Raw genomic sequence first — 20,394 nt, 5'->3', positions numbered from 1 at the left:
TTGCAATCTAATAAAAAAACCTAACCCCAAATTTAAAAATTGCGCTCTACAGCAATTTTTGAATAGAACGGAGAAAAAACTACTCCTCGGAAGAAAAAAATGACACAACTGCCTGTAACTCCCACTGGGAAGGTCGGAGAGACATGAAACAAAAACCTCAATGTAGGTCTCACTTAGACCTACATTTCATAAATTGACAACCCCCAGCAAAAATCTACAGGAAGTTTGCTATTCCCCCTTCTAAACAACATTTTTGTAAAAACCGGTCACCTTTCTTCAAACATTATCTCCTCTGAGCGTGTTTGTCGTTTCGGCTTCAAACTAACACAGGAGAGTGATTGAACCCTTCTGATTAAAAGTTATTGAAAGAGTTTTAATAACTGCTCCGGTTTTGATTTTATGACCCTTCAAAGAACCGCTGCGCTGATGCTGCTGCACTGCTGTTTTTTTAAGATGGCTGCTTAAAAGCAGGAAGCACCAGCATGCCCAAACTATGCAGACAAGGTAGGTACACTAGACAAAAGTCTTGGGACACTTCAGACTAAAAGTAGACAAAAGTATTGGGACACTTAGGACTAGCACCTGCCAAATACGCGGGCCCGACCAACGCTGCTTGCAGCTTTAATTATGAATGTTTCTACATTACATATATACTTACAGCGTGTATATAAAACTGAGGTTTTTTTAGAGCGCTTTATAGGCGGAATCGGGCTACTCCATGGAGTTCTGCGCTCCTTTCAGTACCTAATGGAGTGTCCGGTTGTGTAAAGGTGTGTGGGTGTCCTCACCACAGTTAGCGAGTACGAGCCGGGACAGCAGGTTGCGTCCTCCTCCGTCCTCGATGCAGCGCAGATCCTGAGTGTCTGCTTCTTCTCCCAGCCACCGTTTGATCCACATGTTCTCACAGGAGCAGTGCAGAGGGTTTCCTGTCAAGATCCTACACACACACACACACACACACACACACACACACACACACACACACACACACACACACACACACACACGTTATTGCAGACAGTCAAGGACAGTGAGAACCGGAGCAAAAATAGACTAGAAAATGTTTTTCTTCCGTGTAGGTTAAATGAGAACAAACTGCGCCAAGACAAGCTCGCCTCAATTTTGGAAGAACTTTCTGGAATTGCTCACATGATTAACAAAATGTGAAGGTGAATACTGTAAATCAGGGGTGTCAAACGTACGGATCAGGCCCGCGAACGGGTTTGATCCGGCCCGCGGGATGAGTTTGCTAAGTATAAAAATTAACCTGAAATTTTTGAATGAAAGAAAACTGCTGTTCTAAATGTGTCCACTGGATGTCGCAATAGCAATTCTTTGTATCTTTGTAGATGATGCTACACATGTAAAAAATAAACCACATGAACTTAGTATTGTCATGTCTGTGTAATCATGTTTTGTCTTAGTCATGTTTTGTTTAGTTTCTGGCTTTTCACTCCCTTGTCTTGTTTGCATGATTACCCATTAGTTTCACCTGTTCCACGTTTGGACTCATTGTGCACTCTTGTTTGTCACCATAGCAACCATTAGTTTTCACCTGTCACGTCACGCACCTGTTTCACGTTTTGAGTCACGCACCTGTTTTCGTTAATCATGTCTGTTATTTAAGCTTTTCATTTTCTGTTGTTCGTCCTGACGACATCCCCGCATTTATGCCCCCTGTCACACTCTGTCCACCTCTGCGCACTTCATGTCCATGCCAAGTAAGTTTGTTTATTATTGCCACAGTGTTTTTTTTTGTTGTTCATAGTTTTTTGCCCCCGTGCAAGTCTTTTGTTTTCGTTAGTCAAGTTTGTACATCCGCCTTGAGCGCGCCTTTTGTTCCTTTGAGTGTCATTATTAAATATGTATTTACCTTCAAGCCATGACCAGTTCAATTCACTTGCACCTCGGGAGAACAAACCAAGCCATAGACCAAGTCATGACAAGTATGTCAGTCGATCGAACTACATAAATAACTGTAATTTGATTTTGATTTAAAAAAAAAAAGTATCTTGATAGATTGAAAATTAACACCAACACTACAAAAAGTCAGTGTTCAAAAACAAGAAAAAAAAAATACAAAAATGTAATGTATTTTATTTGAACTTAGCAAAATTATCTGCCAATAGAACAAGAACATTTGGCTTGTCAAGACTTTCCAAAACAAGTAAAATTAGCTAACCTCAATGAACCCAAAAATACCTTAAAATAAGTATATTCTCACTAATAACAACTGTACTACTATATGAAGACGTATTTTCTCTTGTTTCACTGAAAATAAAACAGCAAAGTCCATTTGGCTGTCATCTGTTTTAATTATGATACACAATTGTCTCAAAGTCATGATTTTTGTTTTCATGCTTGAAATAAGAAATTATTACTTTAAAAAAGTAGTTTCATACTTGTGAGTGTTGATGACACAGCTTTGCAACAGTTGAAATTCTAGTTTCAAGCATGTTTTACTCAATATAAATGATAAATGATAAATGGGTTGTACTTGTATAGCGCTTTTCTACCTTCAAGGTACTCAAAGCGCTTTGACACTACTTCCACATTTACCCATTCACACACACATTCACACACTGATGGAGGGAGCTGCCATGCAAGGCGCTAACCAGCACCCATCAGGAGCAAGGGTGAAGTGTCTTGCTCAGGACACAACGGACATGACGAGGTTGGTACTAGGTGGGGATTGAACCAGGGACCCTCGGGTCGCGCACGGCCACTCTCCCACTGCGCCATGCCGTCCCTACTTGTGAGTGTTGATGACACAGCTTTGCAACAGTTGAAATTCTAGTTTCAAGCATGTTTTACTCAATATAGGTCATCAAATCTCAGCAAAAAGCTGTAATATCTTACTGAGATCATTTAGGACCAAAACACTTAAAACAAGTAAAACACTCTAACATAAAATCTGCTTAGTGAGAAGAATTATCTTATCAGACAGAAAATAAGAAAATATCACCCTTATTTGAGATATTTCATCTTACTTACATTTCAGTTTTTGCAGTGAATGAGTTGACTGATGAACATTATCACATAATTTATTCAGAAAATATAAATAACGACAAATAAAGATAGAACACTATTAACCGCAACATGTAAGTGTAAAAAAACAAAAAAACATTATGATTTGTACAATTTCAGAATGTGCTTGTTCTCTCTTTAAACAAAGAAAACAATCTGAAGTTGTCTTTATTTTTAAGTTATCGTGCCGTGATTTTACCAGTCCGGCCCACTTGGGAGTAGATTTTTCCCCATGTGGCCCCCCATCTAAAATGAGTTTGACACACCTGCTGTAAATCAACCAACTACCCCTTATATTCTATCACGATCCTGTAGTCGTCGGGTGTGTGGTGTACATAAGTGTCCCTTCTCTAACCAGAACTAAATTGGGATTCACAGGTGTGGCTGTACACTGCAAAAACTACAATCTAAGTAAGATTAAATATCTCAAATAAGGGTGATATTTGCTTATTTTCTGTCTGATAAGATAATTCTTCTCAGTAAGCAGATTTTATGTTATAGAGTGTTTTACTTGTTTTAAGGGTTTTGGTCCTAAATGATCTCAGTAAGATATTACAGCTTGTAGCTGAGATTTGATGACCTATATTGAGTAAAACATGCTTGAAACTAGAATATCAACTGTTGCAAAGCTGTGTCATCAACACTCACAAGTATAAAACTACTTTTTTAAAGTAATCATTTCTTCCTTCAAGCATGAAAAAAAAAAATGATGCCGAGCGCATATCATTATGTCAAGATAATGGCACTAGCATTTGCTTAAATTAAGAATATTTTTCAACATATTGAGCAAAAAGGTCTCTATTTTTCTACCAAGAAAAGTGCACTTGTTATTAGTGAGAATATACTTATTTTAAGGTATTTTTGGGTTCTTTGAGGTTAGCTAATTTTACATGTTTTGGAAAGTCTTGACAAGCCGAATTGTCTTGTTCTATTGGCAGATAATTTTGCTTAGTTCAAATAAAATACCGCTAATTTTTGTTTTGTTTTTTCTTGTTTTTGAACAGACTTTTTGCAGTGCATTAAGAACAATAAATTAGTTTTTAGTATAAGTAAATGTAATGCCGAGCACATATCATTATGTCAAGATAATGGCACTAGCATTTACTTCATTTAAGAATATTTTTCAACATATTGAGCAAAAAGGTCTCTTTTTTTCTACCAATAAAAGTGCACTTGTTATTAGTGAGAATATACTTATTTTAAGGTATTTTTGGGTTCTTCGAGGTTAGCTAATTTTACTTGTTTTGGAAAGTCTTGACAAGCCAAATTTTCTTGTTCTATTGGCAGATAATTTTGCTTAGTTCAAATAAAATACCGCTAATTTTTGTAATTTTTTTTTCTTGTTTTTGAACACTGACTTTTTGCAGTGCATTAAGAACAATAAATTAGTTTTTAGTATAAGTAAATGTAATGCCGAGCACATATCATTATGTCAAGATGATGGCACTAGCATTTACTTAAATTAAGAATATTTTTCTACATATTGAGCAAAAAAGGTCTCTTTTTTTTTTCTACCAAGAAAAGTGCACTTGTTATTAGTGAAAATATACTTATTTTAAGGTATTTTTGGGTTCATTGAGGTTAGCTAATTTTACTTGTTTTGGAAAGTCTTGACAAGCTAAATTTTCTTGTTCTATTGGCAGATCATTTTGCTTAGTTCAAATAAAATACCCCTCATTTTTGTATTTTCTTTTCTTATTTTTGAACACTGACTTTTTGCAGTGTATATTTTTTTCTGTTTTATGCATTCTAACTCGTAAATAAAGGCTAGCAAAAGTCAGCTAACACTCGAGCTTACAGGAGTCGCCCAATTTTGCCTATAAAGCGCTCTAAAAAAAACTCAGTTTTATATACACGCTGTAAGTATATATGTAATGTAGTAACAGTCATAATATGTAATATTTACATATTTTCATCATGCTGTAAGTATATATGTAATGTAGAAACATTTATAATAACATGTCATATTTACGTATTTTTCCCCTTTTTAAGCGTACAAGACACATTACGATATTCGCTTTTCCCTTCAGCAACACTACGGTGGAAGAGGGGTTAGTGTGTCTGCCTCACAATACGAAGGTCCTGGGTTCGATCCTGCGCTTTTTTTTTTTTTTTTTTACCAAGAAAAGTGCACTTGTTATTAGTAAGAATATACTTATTTTAAGGTATTTTTGGGTTCATTGAGGTTAGCTAATTTGACTTGTTTTGGAAAGTCTTGACAAGCCACATTTTCTTGTTCTATTGGCAGATAATTTTGCTTAGTTCAAATAAAATACCCCTCATTTTTGTATTTTTTTTTCTTGTTTTTGAACACTGACTTTTTGCAGTGTGCTTGTTCTATTTTTAAACAAAGAAAACAATCTTTATTTTTAAGTTATCGTGCCGTGATTTTACCAGTCCGGCCCACTTGGGAGTAGATTTTTCTCCATGTGGCCCCCCCATCTAAAATGACTTTGACCAATTAAATCAACCAATTACCCCTTATATTTTATCACAATCCTGTAGTCGTCGGGTGTGTGGTGTACAAAAGTGTCCCTTCTCTAACCAGAACAAAATTGGGATTCACAGGTGTGGCTGTAGGCAACCTCTTGCTTATCTTAATCTATCTCTGCATGCACTTTAAAAAGAATCAAACTCAATCAATCAATCAAAGTTTATTTATATAGCCCTCAATCTCAAGTGTTTTATAGACCAGTTGTGCTACTCAGCTATTGGTGTGAAACTGACAGCTGTTTTAATGCTGACTCATCGCCGCTTTTACAACATTGATTGATTTTAAGTTAAATCCCACTAACATCACGGAAGTTGTCCTTTTTTTTTACTTCTATAGAGATTATTGATGCTGGTGTTTTTTTCTTTCAACATCGCTGTGGGCCAATATTATTATCCTTGGCAAAATATCGCCATGAAGTTATTCGGCGATACCCGCCATTAAAGGCTACAACTCACAGGTAAGAGATGTTGAGGTGTCTGAATATCGTCCAGGAGAGCGACGAAAGGTTGTTATCTTTCAGATTCCTGCAGAGCAAAGGTTTGAATCATTCATTATCATTGCGCTCAGTTCAAGTAAATGGTGCATTGTTTTGATTCAAATTGTGTTAATCCTCAACTTTAATGTGCAAAACCCAAAACCAGTGAAGTTGGCACGTTGTGTAATTCGTAAATAAAAATGATTTGCAAATCCTTTTCAACTTATATTCAATTGAATAGACTGCAAAGACAAGATATTTAATGTTCGAACTGAGAAACTTGTTTTTTTTTTGCAAATAATCATTAACTTAGAATTTAATGGCAGAAACACATTGCAAAAAAGTTGGCCCAGGGGCATGTTCACCACTGTGTTACCGGTACATGGCCTTTCCTTTTAACAACACTCAGTACACGTTTAGGAAATGAGGAGACCAATTTTTGAAGCTTCTCAGGTGGAATTCTGTCCCAGTCTTGCTTGATGTACAGCTTAAGTTGTTCAACAGTCCGTTGTGGTATTTTAGGCTTCATAATGCGCCACACATTTTCAATGGGAGACAGGTCTGGACTACAGGCAGGCCAGTCTAGTACCCGCACTCTTTTACTATAAAGACACGCTGTTGTAACACGTGGCTTGGCATTGTCTTGCTGAAATAAGCAGGGGCGTCCATGGTAACGTTGCTTGGATGGCAACATATGTTGCTCCAAAACCTGTATGTACCTTTCAGCATTAATGGCGCCTTCACAGATGTGTAAGTTACCCATGTCTTGGGCACTAATACACCCCCATACCATCACAGATGCTGGCTTTTCAACTTTGCGCCTATAAAAATCCAGATGGTTATTTTCCTCTTTGGTCCGGAGGACACGACGTCCACAGTTTCCAAAAACAATTTGAAATATGGACTCATCAGACCACAGAACACTTTTCCACTTTGTATCAGTCCATCTTAGATGAGCTCAGGCCCAGCGAAGCCAGCGGCGTTTCTGGGTGTTGTTGATCAATGGCTTTCACTTTGCATAGTAGAATTTTAACTTGCACTTACAGATGTAGCGACGAACTGTAGTTACTGACAGTGGTTTTCTGAAGTGTTCCTGAGCCCATGTGGTGATGTCCTTTACACACTGATGTCGGTTTTTGATGCAGTACCGCCTGAGGGATCGAAGGTCACGGGCATTCAATGTTGGTTTTCGGCCTTGCAGTGATTTCTCCAGATTCTCTGAACCTTTTGATGATATTACAGACCGTAGATGGTGAAATCCCGAAATGCCTTGCAATAGCTCGTTGAGAAATGTTGTTCTTAAACTGTTTCGACAATTTGCTCACGCATTTGTTGACAAAGTGGTGACCCTCGCCCCATCCTTGTTTGTGAATGACTGAGCATTTCATGGAAGCTGTTTTCATACCCAATCATGGCACCCACCTGTTCCCAATTAGCCTGTTCACCTGTGGGATGTTCCAAACAAGTGTTTGATGAGCATTCCTCAACTTTCTCAGTCTTTTTTGCCACTTGTGCCAGCTTTTCCGAAACATGTTGCAGGCATCAAATTCCAAATGAGCTAATATTTGAAAAAAAAAAAAAAAAAGTTTTCCACTTCGAACATTAAGTATCTTGTCTTTGCAGTCTATTCAATTGAATATAGGTTGAAAATGATTTACAAATCATAGTATTCTGTTTTTATTTACGATTTACACAACGTGCCAACTTCACTGCTTTTGGGTTATGTGCAAAAAAAATGATAATAATCATGCAGTGCGTACTTCAAGTTGAGAAAACAAAACTTTCAAGTAGGTTTTAATTGAATAGCAGGTTGTGTACTTACAGATACTGCAGTTTGATGTTGTTTTGAAAGGCCAGCTTGGAAACGTACGTCAGCCTGCTGTTGGTCACCGTTCTGACGCCAAGCAAACAAACAAACTCATCAGCAGCATACGAATTAAACCACAGCGTCATATTTATCACATTTGGCCATTAAAACGCTGACAAATCTGTCATTGTCGTTAACCTTTCCGTTTAATATGGACACGCCCACTCTCAGTCTGTCCAATCTGCAACTGCCATTTTCATTGCTGGCGTATGTATGTACTGTACCATGAGAACAGGAAATGTGTACCTTTGCAAAACCCCAAAACTAAATCCTAGTAGTATTATCACGCGGGCGTAGCACCAAATTCTGGGACACCAATTACCAAACTTCTAAAGGGCCCCCCCATCCCAACCTAAACCCAACATCGCTGGCCCATACACACAAACTTGGTATGTTCACATGCACACAAAAAAACTAATTATTGCATGCATTTAGTTTAAACCCGCTTTTTAAAACACATGTAATAAAAAAAACTTTAATTGTTTTTTTCATTTATTATTGATAAACCCAGTAAATTAATTTGGTTTTGTTAAAACTTTTTTTTTTCTTTACAAACAAGTGCAAACAAATTTGATATAAAGTGGCCAGAATATCCTTTAAATAATCATATAACATGTCTCGGGCTGCAACAACTAATCGATTAAATCGATTAAAATCGATTATAAAAATAGTTGGCGATTAATTTAGTCATCGATTCGTGGATCTATGCTATGCGCATGCGCAGAGGCTACTTTTTTTAATTTATTTATTTTTTTAATTTATTTATTTTTTTATTTATTTATTTTTTATTTTTTATTTTTTATTTTTTTATAAACCTTTATTTATAAACTGCAACATTTACAAACAACTGAGAAACAATAATCAAAATAAGTATGGTGCCAGTATGGATAGAAATGTAGTTTGTCTTTTTTATCCGATTATCAATCGATTAATCGAAGTAATAATCGACAGATTAATCGATTATCAAATTAGTTGTTAGTTGCAGCCCTAAACATGTCATCGTTCACTCATATGTGAATACAAACATGTCAATTTCAAAGTAGAATGTAAAGCAGTGTTTCTTAACCATAGGGTCGGGCCGCCAAAAAATATCTGTTTTTCAGCCGTGGTTTTGGTACTCAGTTGTAATACACTTTTTCACCACTTGTGGCGGTAATGACAATCTCAAACTAACACATTTTCCTGAGTATATAAAGGTTAAAAAAGGAAGAAGAAGTCTGGAGCTAAAGCGCAAAAATTATGACTAAAGTTTTATTTTGTTTATTTTAGCACAACATAATTGTATGTACGTTTATTGTTCCTCGGTTATTTATGAGTCCCTTCTTATGCATTTTAATTGGTTAGAACTTATTTTTTCTAATCAGCCTGACCTAAGCCTAAGTTTTATGTGCTAAATAAACACATGGATTTATAGAAATTGACAAGGTTCTAAACTGTAGGTTAGATTTAATTGTTGAATATGATTAAAATCAAGAGTCAGATTACTAATTCAGTGTTAATATTTGAGTGGGCCCCGGGCCCCTGTGTAGTTCAAAAGTTGGGCGCCTAGGTCAAAAATATTTAGAACCCCTCAAGTACCGGTATATATATATATATATATATATATATATATATATATATATATATATATATATATATATATATATATATATATATACATACATACACATATATACACATATATACATACACATATATACATATATATACACAAATATACACACACTTTTATATATATATACATACATACATATATACATACATACATACATACATACATACATACACACACATACAGACATACATACATACATACATACATACATACATACATACATATATATATATATATATACTCAGGATCGCGGCTGAACTGGACATTGAGGACAGGGTGGACGCCACAGCCAACAAGGAAGCCTTCATCACATTGAAGGACCACAAACCCAACTTCGCAAATAACCCAACATGCCGACTAATAAACCCAACTAAATCTGAAATAGGAAAAATCAGCAAAATAATCCTGGACAGAGTCAACACAAAAATCAAGGACAAAACACCACTCAACCAATGGAGAAATACAGCAGCAGTAATCAAATGGTTCAACAACATCCAAGACAAACAACAGCACAACTTTATCTCCTTTGATATCGAGGAATTTTACCCTTCCATCACGCAAGACCTACTGACTCAAGCACTAGACTTCGCCTCAGACTACGACTCAATCACAGGCAACGAAAGAAACATCATCATCCACGCAAAAAACTCCATTCTCATCCACAACAGTACACCATGGCAAAAAAAGAACAATGCAACATTTGACGTCACTATGGGAAGTTTTGACGGAGCAGAAACGTGTGAACTCGTTGGGAGTTTCCTCCTCTCCCAGCTCGCTGACCTCAATCTGAACCTTGGTATTTAACGTGATGACGGACTGGCAGTGTGTCGCGCCTCGCCAAGGAGCAGCGAGAATACCAAGAAGCGCATATGCCAAATTTTCAAAGAGAACGGCCTACGGATCACGATTGAAGCCAACAAGCAAACCGTCAACTTCCTTGACGTCACTTTCAACCTGAGAAATAACAGCTACCAACCATTCACGAAACCCAACACAACACTCCAATACGTGCACCATGACAGCAACCACCCACCCACCACCACGAAAAGAATACCTACCGGAATCAATAAAAGGCTATCGATGCTGTCATCTAGCAAAGCTGAATTTGACCAAGCAACCCCCCCGTACCAAAAAGCCCTTGATGAAAGCGGATACAATTTCACCCTCACCTATGAACCCACGCCAGGAAACCAGCCAAAAAAGAACAGAAAACGGAACGACATCATCTGGTACAACCCCCCATACAGCAAAAACGTCTCAACGAACATTGGACACAAATTCCTCAATCTGATTGACAAACACTTTCCCAAAGACAACATCCTAAGAAAAGTATTCAACAAGAACAACATTAAATTGAGCTACAGCTGCATGAACAATATACGACAAATCATCTCAAACCACAACAAAACAATTGCAAATGAGCCGTCGGCCCTCAGACAGAGCGACTCCAAAACCAACAAAGGATGTAATTGTCGAAAGAAACCTGATTGCCCCCTCAACGGGGGGTGCTTACAAACATCAGTTGTCTACCAATCTAAGGTAATACGCAAGGACATTAACACATCCGACACATATGTAGGATTAACCGAGGGAGAATTCAAAACCAGATGGAACAATCACAAGGCTTCTTTCAGGAACAAAAACCTGCGAAATACCACAGAACTCAGCAAACACATTTGGGACCTCAAAGACAATAATGTTGAATATTCAATAACATGGCAAATTCTTGCATCCAGCACACCTTACAATAGTGGTAATAAAAGATGCAATCTATGCTTGAAAGAGAAACTGTTTATTATTTACCGTCCAGACCTGTCATCACTCAACAAGCGCAGCGAAATTGTAACAACATGCCGCCATAGACGGAAACACCTCCTAGGTAACACATGAGCCAATCACCACGCCCCTAGGCCAGCCTGTACCCACCCACTCTGTGCCCTATATAAACCATGGTATGCGAATGCTCCCATTAAAATCTCCTGACGATTGAGGGTACCCCCCCTCATGAAACAGGCCTGTAGAGATGAAATAGTCTTGTGATTTTTTTTCCCACACATACATATATATATATATATATATATACACATATATGCACATATATACATATATATACACATATATATATTCACATATACATATACTATATATGATATATATATATACACACATAGATATATACATATATATATATATACACATATATATATACACATATACATATATATACATACAAATATATATACACACATAGATATATACATATATATATATACACATATATATACACATATATATATACACATATACATATACATATATATATATACATATACATATACATATATATGTATATATATATACACACATAGATATATACATATATATATATATATATACACATATATATATACACATTAACATATATATATATACATACAAATATATATATACACATATACATATATATATATATATATATATATATATATATATATACAAATATATATATACACATTTACATACACATATACATATATATATATACATACAAATATATATACATACATATATATGTACACATATATACATACATATATATACATACATACATACATACATACATACATACATACATACATACATACATACATACATACATACATACATACATACATACATATATATATATATATATATATATATATATATATATATATATATATATATATATATATATACATATATATACATATATACATACAGCCCGGCCCCTGGCCAAATTGTTTTAACACATTGTGGCACCCAAGTCAAAAAGTTTGGGGACGCGTACAAAGATGAAAACACTCCTACAAACATCACACATGGGATGGTTTAGCAAGTATGAATGGTTGTAGTTGTATTGTAAAACGTACAAACGTTGCCCGGAGTGATGAATGAAGAAACCATATGAGTGAAGAACTGAACGGCATTTGTACTTCCAGTTCAAAGCACTTAACAGAAGGAATTACTGTAGATGTTCACCCCGCTGCACCTGATGATGCCATAGCATGTTTCTGTTTTATGTAAACTATTTGCATTGTGGGCATTAGCGAAGAAAAATCCACAAGTTAGCCGCACCTCTTTATAAACCGCAGGCTTCAAAGCCTAGGAAAAAAAGTGGCGGCTGATGAGAAATACTGCATTTAAAAAAAAAACACAATTGTATTATAATGATCTCGTTATATTAGTGCATGCTGTAGGAGACTCACAGGTTCCTGAGGTTCTTGTAGTAGTGCAGGTCTTTGTCGTTGATGGAGGAGAAGCTGCTCTGGTTGGCGATGTAGCTGTCAGAAGATACCAGATGCGTGTGTCAGACGGCTCGTTTGTTAAACCCAGCGGCAAGAAAAGAGCAGAACAAAAAAAAACACAATACGGAGCGACACAAAGCAGCTCTGATAAAGCCGTATAATTGCCCCTCTATAAGTACATACCGTAAACACACCCAAAAAATAATATTTTTAAAAGGAAAGGCTCTGAGACGGTGCTTTTCTAGAAGGTTAATGGAGGACAGTAGGTCCTTTTTTTTGTATTACTACATTTAAAGTAAGGACAGACATTCTGAGTTGTAAACAATGTAAATAAGTCCTCTTATTTTAACACTAGATGTGACACTAGTTTAACCGACCAAAAATAACCAGCTCTGATCAGAAATGTTAATGTGGACGAGCTATACAAAATGCTGTAAACGACCACAACGTATTCCAGTATTCCGCTATTTAAGCGTTTGAGTAAAAATGTGGTTAATTACAGTTAGACTAATCAAATTGACCTAATGCTCTGGAACAAACACAAGGCCAATGTACTTTGGTGCCATCTAATGCATGAACTAAATAACTTTAAAGACACATTTTTAAAGTATGGATCTAAAAAGTAGAGTCACAAAATATTGGCATTAAGAAATAGGGGTTTAGTTTAGTTTAGTTTATTATGGATCCCCCGCAGTGAAGACTTTTCTTCCTGGGGTCCAGGCAAAAAAAAACATCACACAATCACAAAACAAAAGATTACCATGCAGTCCAACACGATCAATAATAAGATTTTGTAATACCAAAATAGCAACAACAACAAATAAAAAAAATACAACTTAAAGTTAAAGTTAAAGTACCAATGATTGTCACACACACACTACGTGTGGCGAGATTATTCTCTGCATTTGACCCATCACCCTTGATCACCCCCTGGGAGGTGAGGGGAGCAGTGGGCAGCAGCGGTGGCCGCGCCCGGGAATCATTTTGGTGATTTAACCCCCAATTCCAACCCTTGATGCTGAGTGCCAAGCAGGGAGGTAATGGGTCCCATTTTTTTATAGTCTTTGGTATGACTCGGCCGGGGTTTGAACTCACAACCTACCGATCTCAGGGCGGACACTCTAACCACTAGGCCACTGAGTACATAAAAATAATCTTCATACTAAAGATAAAAAACAGCAATTTAAAAAAAAATTTTTTTTTTTTTTTTGCAAAAATAAAACAAAGAACCAATGGCCTACAATATACACATTAATGTACCAAATACAAACAATATTCTAAGTGACGGAAAAAGTACCATAATGAATAAAATATGACATAAAGTACATACAACATCGAGATCATATCAATATAAAAACGATAACCAAAAACAAGAATTAATTCAAGCAAAAAATAACCAGCTCCAGCTCGTGGTGCCCAAGACCAGACTTAAATCCAGGGGACACAGGGGCCTGCTCTAAGCTCTGGAACACTCTGCCCCTCCACGTTCAAACCGCTCCCACAGTAAGTCTCGTCTTAAGACCCACTTTTATTCTTTGGCTTTTAACACTACGTGAGTTGTGTGGTCCTCTGTCCTTTGTGTTTTTTATAAATTTTGATTTCTATTTACTGTTTTAATTGGTTTTTCCCTTTTAAATTAAGTTTTTAATCATATTTATTTTTATATTGTTTTTATATTTATTTATTTTTTTGTTTTTATTCAGTCATTGGTGGAGCTTAGGATAATATTTGAACATTGTTTTTAATATTGTTTTTAATATTGTTTTTAATATTGTTGTGCAGCACTTTGGAAACATTTTTGTTGTTTAAATGTGCTATATAAATAAAGCGGATTGGATTGGATTGGATAAGCAAAAAATAAGTCAAAAGAAGATAAATGAACCAGTCATGACATTAGGGTACAACCTTTTCACTTCCGTTCCAATATTGGGGCCCTGAGTATTGGCTGATACACCGACGTTATACATATCAGCACAAATCCCGATACTTATTTGTATTACTTTGTTCGAAAAGGCCTGATCAAGTGTAATGAGTCAGAGAACAATGGCCAGGTATTAACCGTCTAGAATGGACTTATGCCGTCTTTCAAGTAAAGTGGAGTGTTAATTTGTTTGATGCCGACACGTTTGTTACTGGATGCTTTCTCGGCTGTTTTTGACCTTTCTCGTGACATGCTTCCTCGACTTTAGAATGCGAGTGCATGCCTTATAACCAACGCTGATACGGTTAAGTTGAGCTCAAGTAAGTTAAGTAAGTTGAATGATAAGATTGGTAAGTTGAATGATGCAGACACGTTTGTTACTGGATGCTTTCTAAGAAGCGCATATACCTACAACAATAATCGTGTTTACATTGACAAACGCGGTGCTGTAGACTGCAATTAAGGACACTTATTACATATGGCTAGCTTGTGTCCTATTGTGTGCTAGCTCATAGTAGCCTGTACATTTCTTTACTAAAATACTAAAAAAGACCAACATTGTTTGCTTATTAAAGGACATTTAGAGGTACATATTTGTATTACTTCTTTCAAAAAGGCTTGATCAAGTGTAATGAGTCAGAAAACAATGGTAGGTATTAACCGTCTAGAATGGACTTATGTGTTCATTTGTTTTTGTTGTGTGGCGCAATAATACAATAATAATTACCCACTTTCTCATGGACTCCAAATCATTATTAAAGATAATGTCTTGGCTGTTTTTGCACTTTCTCGTGACATCCTTCCTCGACTTTAGACTATGAGTGCATTCCTTATAACCAACGCTGATACAGTTAAGTTAAGCTCATAACGCGGTAAGTTGAATGATGCAGACACGTTTGTTACTGGATGCTTTCTAACAAGCGTATATACCTTGGAGACATACGCAACAATAGTCATGTTTACATTGACAAATGCGGTGCAGTCGACTGCAATACTGTTCAATTAAGGACACTTATTACATATGGCTAGCTTGTGTCCTATTATGTGCTAGCTCCTAGCAGCCTGTACATTTCTTTACTAAAATACTAAAAATGACCGACATTGTTTGCTTATTAAAGGACATTTAGAGGTACATATTTGTATTACTTCGTTCGAAAAGGCTCGATCGAGTGTAATGAGTCAGAGAACAATGGTAGGTATTAACCGTCTAGAATGGACTTACTGTATGTGTTCATTTGTTTTTGCTGTGTGGCACAATAATACAATAATAATTACCTCACACTTTCTCATGGACTCCAAATCATTATTAAAAGATAACATCTTGGCTGTTTTTACACTTTCTCTTGACATGCTTCCTCGACTTTGGAATGCGAGTGCATGCCTTATAACCAACGCTGATACAGTTAAGTTAAGCCCATAACGCGGTAAGTTGAATGATGCAGACACGCTTGTTACTGGATGCTTTCTCGGCTGTTTTTGCACTTTCTCGTGACATGCTTCCTCGACTTTAGAATGCGAGTGTATGCCTTATAACCAACGCTAATACAGTTAAGTTAAGTTAAGCTCATAACGCAGTAAGTTGAATGATGCAGACACGTTTGTTACTGGTTGCTTTCTCGGCTGTTTTTTGCACTTTCTCGTGACATGCTTCCTCGACTTTAGAATGCGAGTGCATGCCTTATAACCAACGCTGATACAGTTAAGTTAAGCTCATAACGCGGTAAGTTGAACGATGCAGACACGTTTGTTACTGGATGCTTTCTAACAAACGTATATACCTTGGAGACATACGCAACAATAGTCATGTTTACATTGACAAATACGGTGCTGTCGACTGCAATATTGTTCAATTAAGGACACTTATTACATATGGCTAGTTTGTGTCCTATTATGTGCTAGCTCCTAGTAGCCTGTACATTTCTTTACTAAAATACTAAAAAAAGACCGACATTGTTTGCTTATTAAAGGACATTTAGAGGTAAATATTTGTATTACTTCGTTCGAAAAGGCTCGATCGAGTGTAATGAGTCAGAGAACAATGGTAGGTATTAACCGTCTAGAATGGACTTATGTGTTCATTTGTATTTGCTGTGTGGCGCAATAATACAATAATAATTACCTTCCACTTTCTCATGGACTCCAAATCATTATTAAAGATAACGTCTTGGCTGTTTTTGCACTTTCTCATGACATGCTTCCTCGACTTTAGAATGCGAGTGCATGCCTTATAACCAACGCTGATACAGTTAAGTTAAGCTCACAACACAGTAAGTTGAATGATGCAGACACATTTGTTACTGGATGCTTTCTAACAAGCGTATATACCTTGGAGACATACGCAACAATCGTCATGTTTACATTGACAAATGCGGTGCTGTCGACTGCAATATTGTTCAATTAAGGACACTTATTACATGCAAGTCGATACCATCTGCTGATATCAATATCAGATCGGGACACCTTAATTAAAATCAACGTCCTGGTTTATTTGTTTTGTATTAACTCCACATTTATCTAACAATACATACGCTTTAAAACGTACTTGATGCTCCTATTGAGCGCTATAAATGCTGTTTGAGCACTTTGCTCCCTACCAACTTTGGTTCCGTTGCTGCTGTGTGGCGCAATAATACAATAATAATGACCTCCCACTTTCTCATGGACTCCAAATCATTATTAAAAATAAAGTCTTGGCTGTTTTTGCACTTTTTTTGTGACATGCTTTCTTGTCATGCATTTAAAACTCTTTTCAGACTTAGACAAAGTTTATTGATCCACAAGGGAAATTGTTCCACACAGTAGCTCAGTTACAAAGGATGGAAAGGGTGAGGATGGAAAGGATAATGCAAGTATAAAGTAGACTAGAAATGTACCGTGGTAGCAATATAAAATAGAACATATATGTAATATTTACATATTATGTATACAGTATATAATATATACTGATATATTATATTATTATATTATATTTTTATATAGTATATACCAGATCTGGGCAAATTAAGGCCCGGGGGCCACATGCGGCCCGTTAAGCTTTTCAATCTGGCCCGCCGGACATTCCCCAAAAATTTTTTTAGATGTTTAAGATGTAAAGTGTAGCTGCCATTATGATGTGCACTCATCTTTTCTAATGACCGTAAGTCTTCTACTATACAAAGTATTTCAATGGTTGGAATCTGTGCTTATGGCTGATATACCAGTTACTATGGTAATCTAATTAGTTACTATGGTCATCTAATTAGTTACTATGGTCATCTACGTCACAGCAGCTCAGACGAGGCACCAAGCAGTGTGGGCGGGAAGCGTTTCCACAGACGCGGAAGGAGATTTTCACAACAAAGTTCTAAAGCTTAGTGATTTACCACATATATCAGATTGTAGATGGGTTTATTTTGTACCCTCCGCGTTCATATTTCACTGTTTGTTGCATTTTTGTTGCGTTTCACTTGATTGTAAAATATGTCAATCGAAAGGGGGTGTGACGTTCATATTTTGTCAATATTCAGTGTTTTATCGTTCATAGAAAATTTTTAAATTCCATTACGTTTTTTAAGGCGGTCTGTCATAACGTTTTTAGCATTCAATCAGACATTATTGTGAGGTTTTGTATTAGTGTTCCTAAAAATAGATTTAAAAAATTCTCTAAATGTGGCCAACGAGTCAAAATAATTGCCCAGGCCTGGTATATACAATATTTAACAAATCCCAATTACCATGTACAATATTACAGTAAATGTAACCGCTCCAATATGAAAAATATCAACATTTTTTTATCACTTTAAAGTACTAATAATTCTCATTGAATAGACCACATTAACACCCAGCTTATCTCAGATAGATATACCGGCCCCCAGATAAAAAAAATTCTCTAAATGTGGCCCCCGAGTCAAAATAATTGCCCAAGCCTGGTATATACAATATTTAACAAATCCCAATTACCATGTACAATATTGCAGTAAATGTAACCGCTCCAGTATGAACAATATCAAAAAAAAATTTATCACTTTAAAGTACTAATAATTCTCATTGAATAGACCACATTAACACCCAGCTTATCTCAGCCCGTGTCAAGAGTTCTAACTACGCCTTCCCTTCTTTTTTTTTAATCCTGCACAGCCATGAGTAGTTTGTGTGTTTTCCTCAAGCGACACACTCGGGAAAGCATTTCAGCAGGAGTGCTCATTTAAAAAAAAATGATTAGGAAGGGTAAGAAAAAAACAAAAACAAAAAAAAAAGCACCCAAGGACCAACCAAGGCCACAGATTGGAGTTTATCTGACCGAAAGGAAAAAAAAAGTGACCATCAACAAGGTCGCATGTCTCCTTTGCCAAGTTAAGTTTCCATCTCTGTCGTTTATTTCTTTTCAACATTTTGTCGGACGAGGAGACATGTTGATTAGTCTGATCATCCTCTACAAAGCAGCTGACACCAGCTGAGAAAATCACTTGCAAAATGGATTTTTTTTTTTTCTCTGCTTGTGTGCTTCATAAATAGACAATCACGGTCATGTGTGTGTGTGTGTGTGTGTGTGTGTGTGTGTGTGTGTGTGTGTGTGTGTGTGTGTGTGTGTGTGTGTGTGTGTGCTTAGATTTGGACATGCACATGCATTTCTCCATTTGTAAGGCTTTACCAATGATATTTCTGCCAGGTGCCATAGATTTAAATGCAGAAATGAAAGGAAAAACAATGCTTGAGGTTGTGTCAATTTGTTATGGATGGATGAGCTGTGGTTATCAGCTGCAGACATCAGCTGACAAGCGGAGGAGATCTGGATGAATATCGGTATAAAATAAGAAAAATTAAAATATGCACTCACATGTCGGTGATGTTCTCCATCTCCGCCTCGCTCTGCAGGATGGGGAAGGCGTTGATGCCCTTCTCCGGGTCCACGCAGGAGATCCTGGGGCTGCTGCAGGTGCATGAGGGCGGGCATGCCTCGGAGGACAACCACAGGTCCCCGGAGCCCGTCGCCATCCCCGCCAGCATCAGCCAGCAGCTCCACGTCCAAGTCCGCCACCGCCCGCGACTCGTCCTCCGCGACGACGGAGGCTCACCGCCGCCGGCTCCCAGTGCGCTCATTGTCGGGTGCGGATCTCAGCAGCCAAGGCGCGCCGGAGCAGCCACCGCGCGGCTTGAGCACCACAGGGTCGGCTGCCAATCAAGAGGAGGGGGAGGAGGAGGAGGAGTGCAGCACGTTTGGCAGGACTGAGAAGGTATGAAGGGAAAAACAATGAAATGTCCTGTTTGCTCCTCTTCCAGCTTCTTGTGAAATCCTCATCCAGCAGCAGAAATCACAATGTCACACTGCGTGGATCGTGCCAAGCCTCTCTCTCTCTCTCTCTCTCCCTCTCCCTCTCCCCTCTCTCTCTCACTCTCTCTCTCGCTCTCTCTCTCTCTCTCTTTCTCACAAAGGGTTAACATTTCTTTGCACTTGTGTTGTGAAGGAAGAATGTCCTTGTCAGACATCACATAGGAGGAGGAGGAGGAGGGAGGGTGGCAATGGTGCGCCTTTCTCCAAACTGAGGTTTGTGAACCAAAATGGGTTGTTTTTAGGACCTACTATTCAGTCACCTGACTCTCGCCAGATCCTTATACCGTATTTTTCGGAGTATAAGTCACTCCGGAGTATAAGTCGCACCGGCCGAAAATGCATAATAAAGAAGGAAAAAAAACATATATAAGTTGCACTGGAGTATAAGTCGCATTTT

At 37.2% G+C, this 20,394-nt stretch overlaps 1 protein-coding gene across 4 annotated transcripts in view; it reads right to left on the bottom strand.

Annotated features, from left to right (window-relative positions):
* The window catches only part of ntrk2a (neurotrophic tyrosine kinase, receptor, type 2a), a 261,742-nt gene extending 241,781 nt beyond the window's left edge, over positions 1-19,961 (bottom strand). For all 4 annotated transcript variants that reach the window (XM_061928983.1, XM_061928984.1, XM_061928985.1 and 1 more), the window contains exons 1-5: positions 19,503-19,961; positions 12,727-12,801; positions 7,819-7,890; positions 5,977-6,045; positions 789-937 (exon numbers count right to left, since the gene is read on the bottom strand). In XM_061928983.1, the coding sequence (XP_061784967.1) occupies positions 789-937; positions 5,977-6,045; positions 7,819-7,890; positions 12,727-12,801; positions 19,503-19,765 (628 nt within the window). In that variant the 5' untranslated portion in view covers positions 19,766-19,961. The remainder of the gene's footprint in view (positions 1-788; positions 938-5,976; positions 6,046-7,818; positions 7,891-12,726; positions 12,802-19,502) is intronic.
* Between the last annotated feature and the right edge of the window lie 433 nt (positions 19,962-20,394).

This window comes from Nerophis lumbriciformis, linkage group LG33 (genome assembly GCF_033978685.3).
Source record: "Nerophis lumbriciformis linkage group LG33, RoL_Nlum_v2.1, whole genome shotgun sequence".
NCBI lineage: Eukaryota > Metazoa > Chordata > Actinopteri > Syngnathiformes > Syngnathidae > Nerophis > Nerophis lumbriciformis.
Note: the sequence above shows the minus strand (reverse complement) of the source record. Positions and strands in the feature narration are given on the sequence as shown.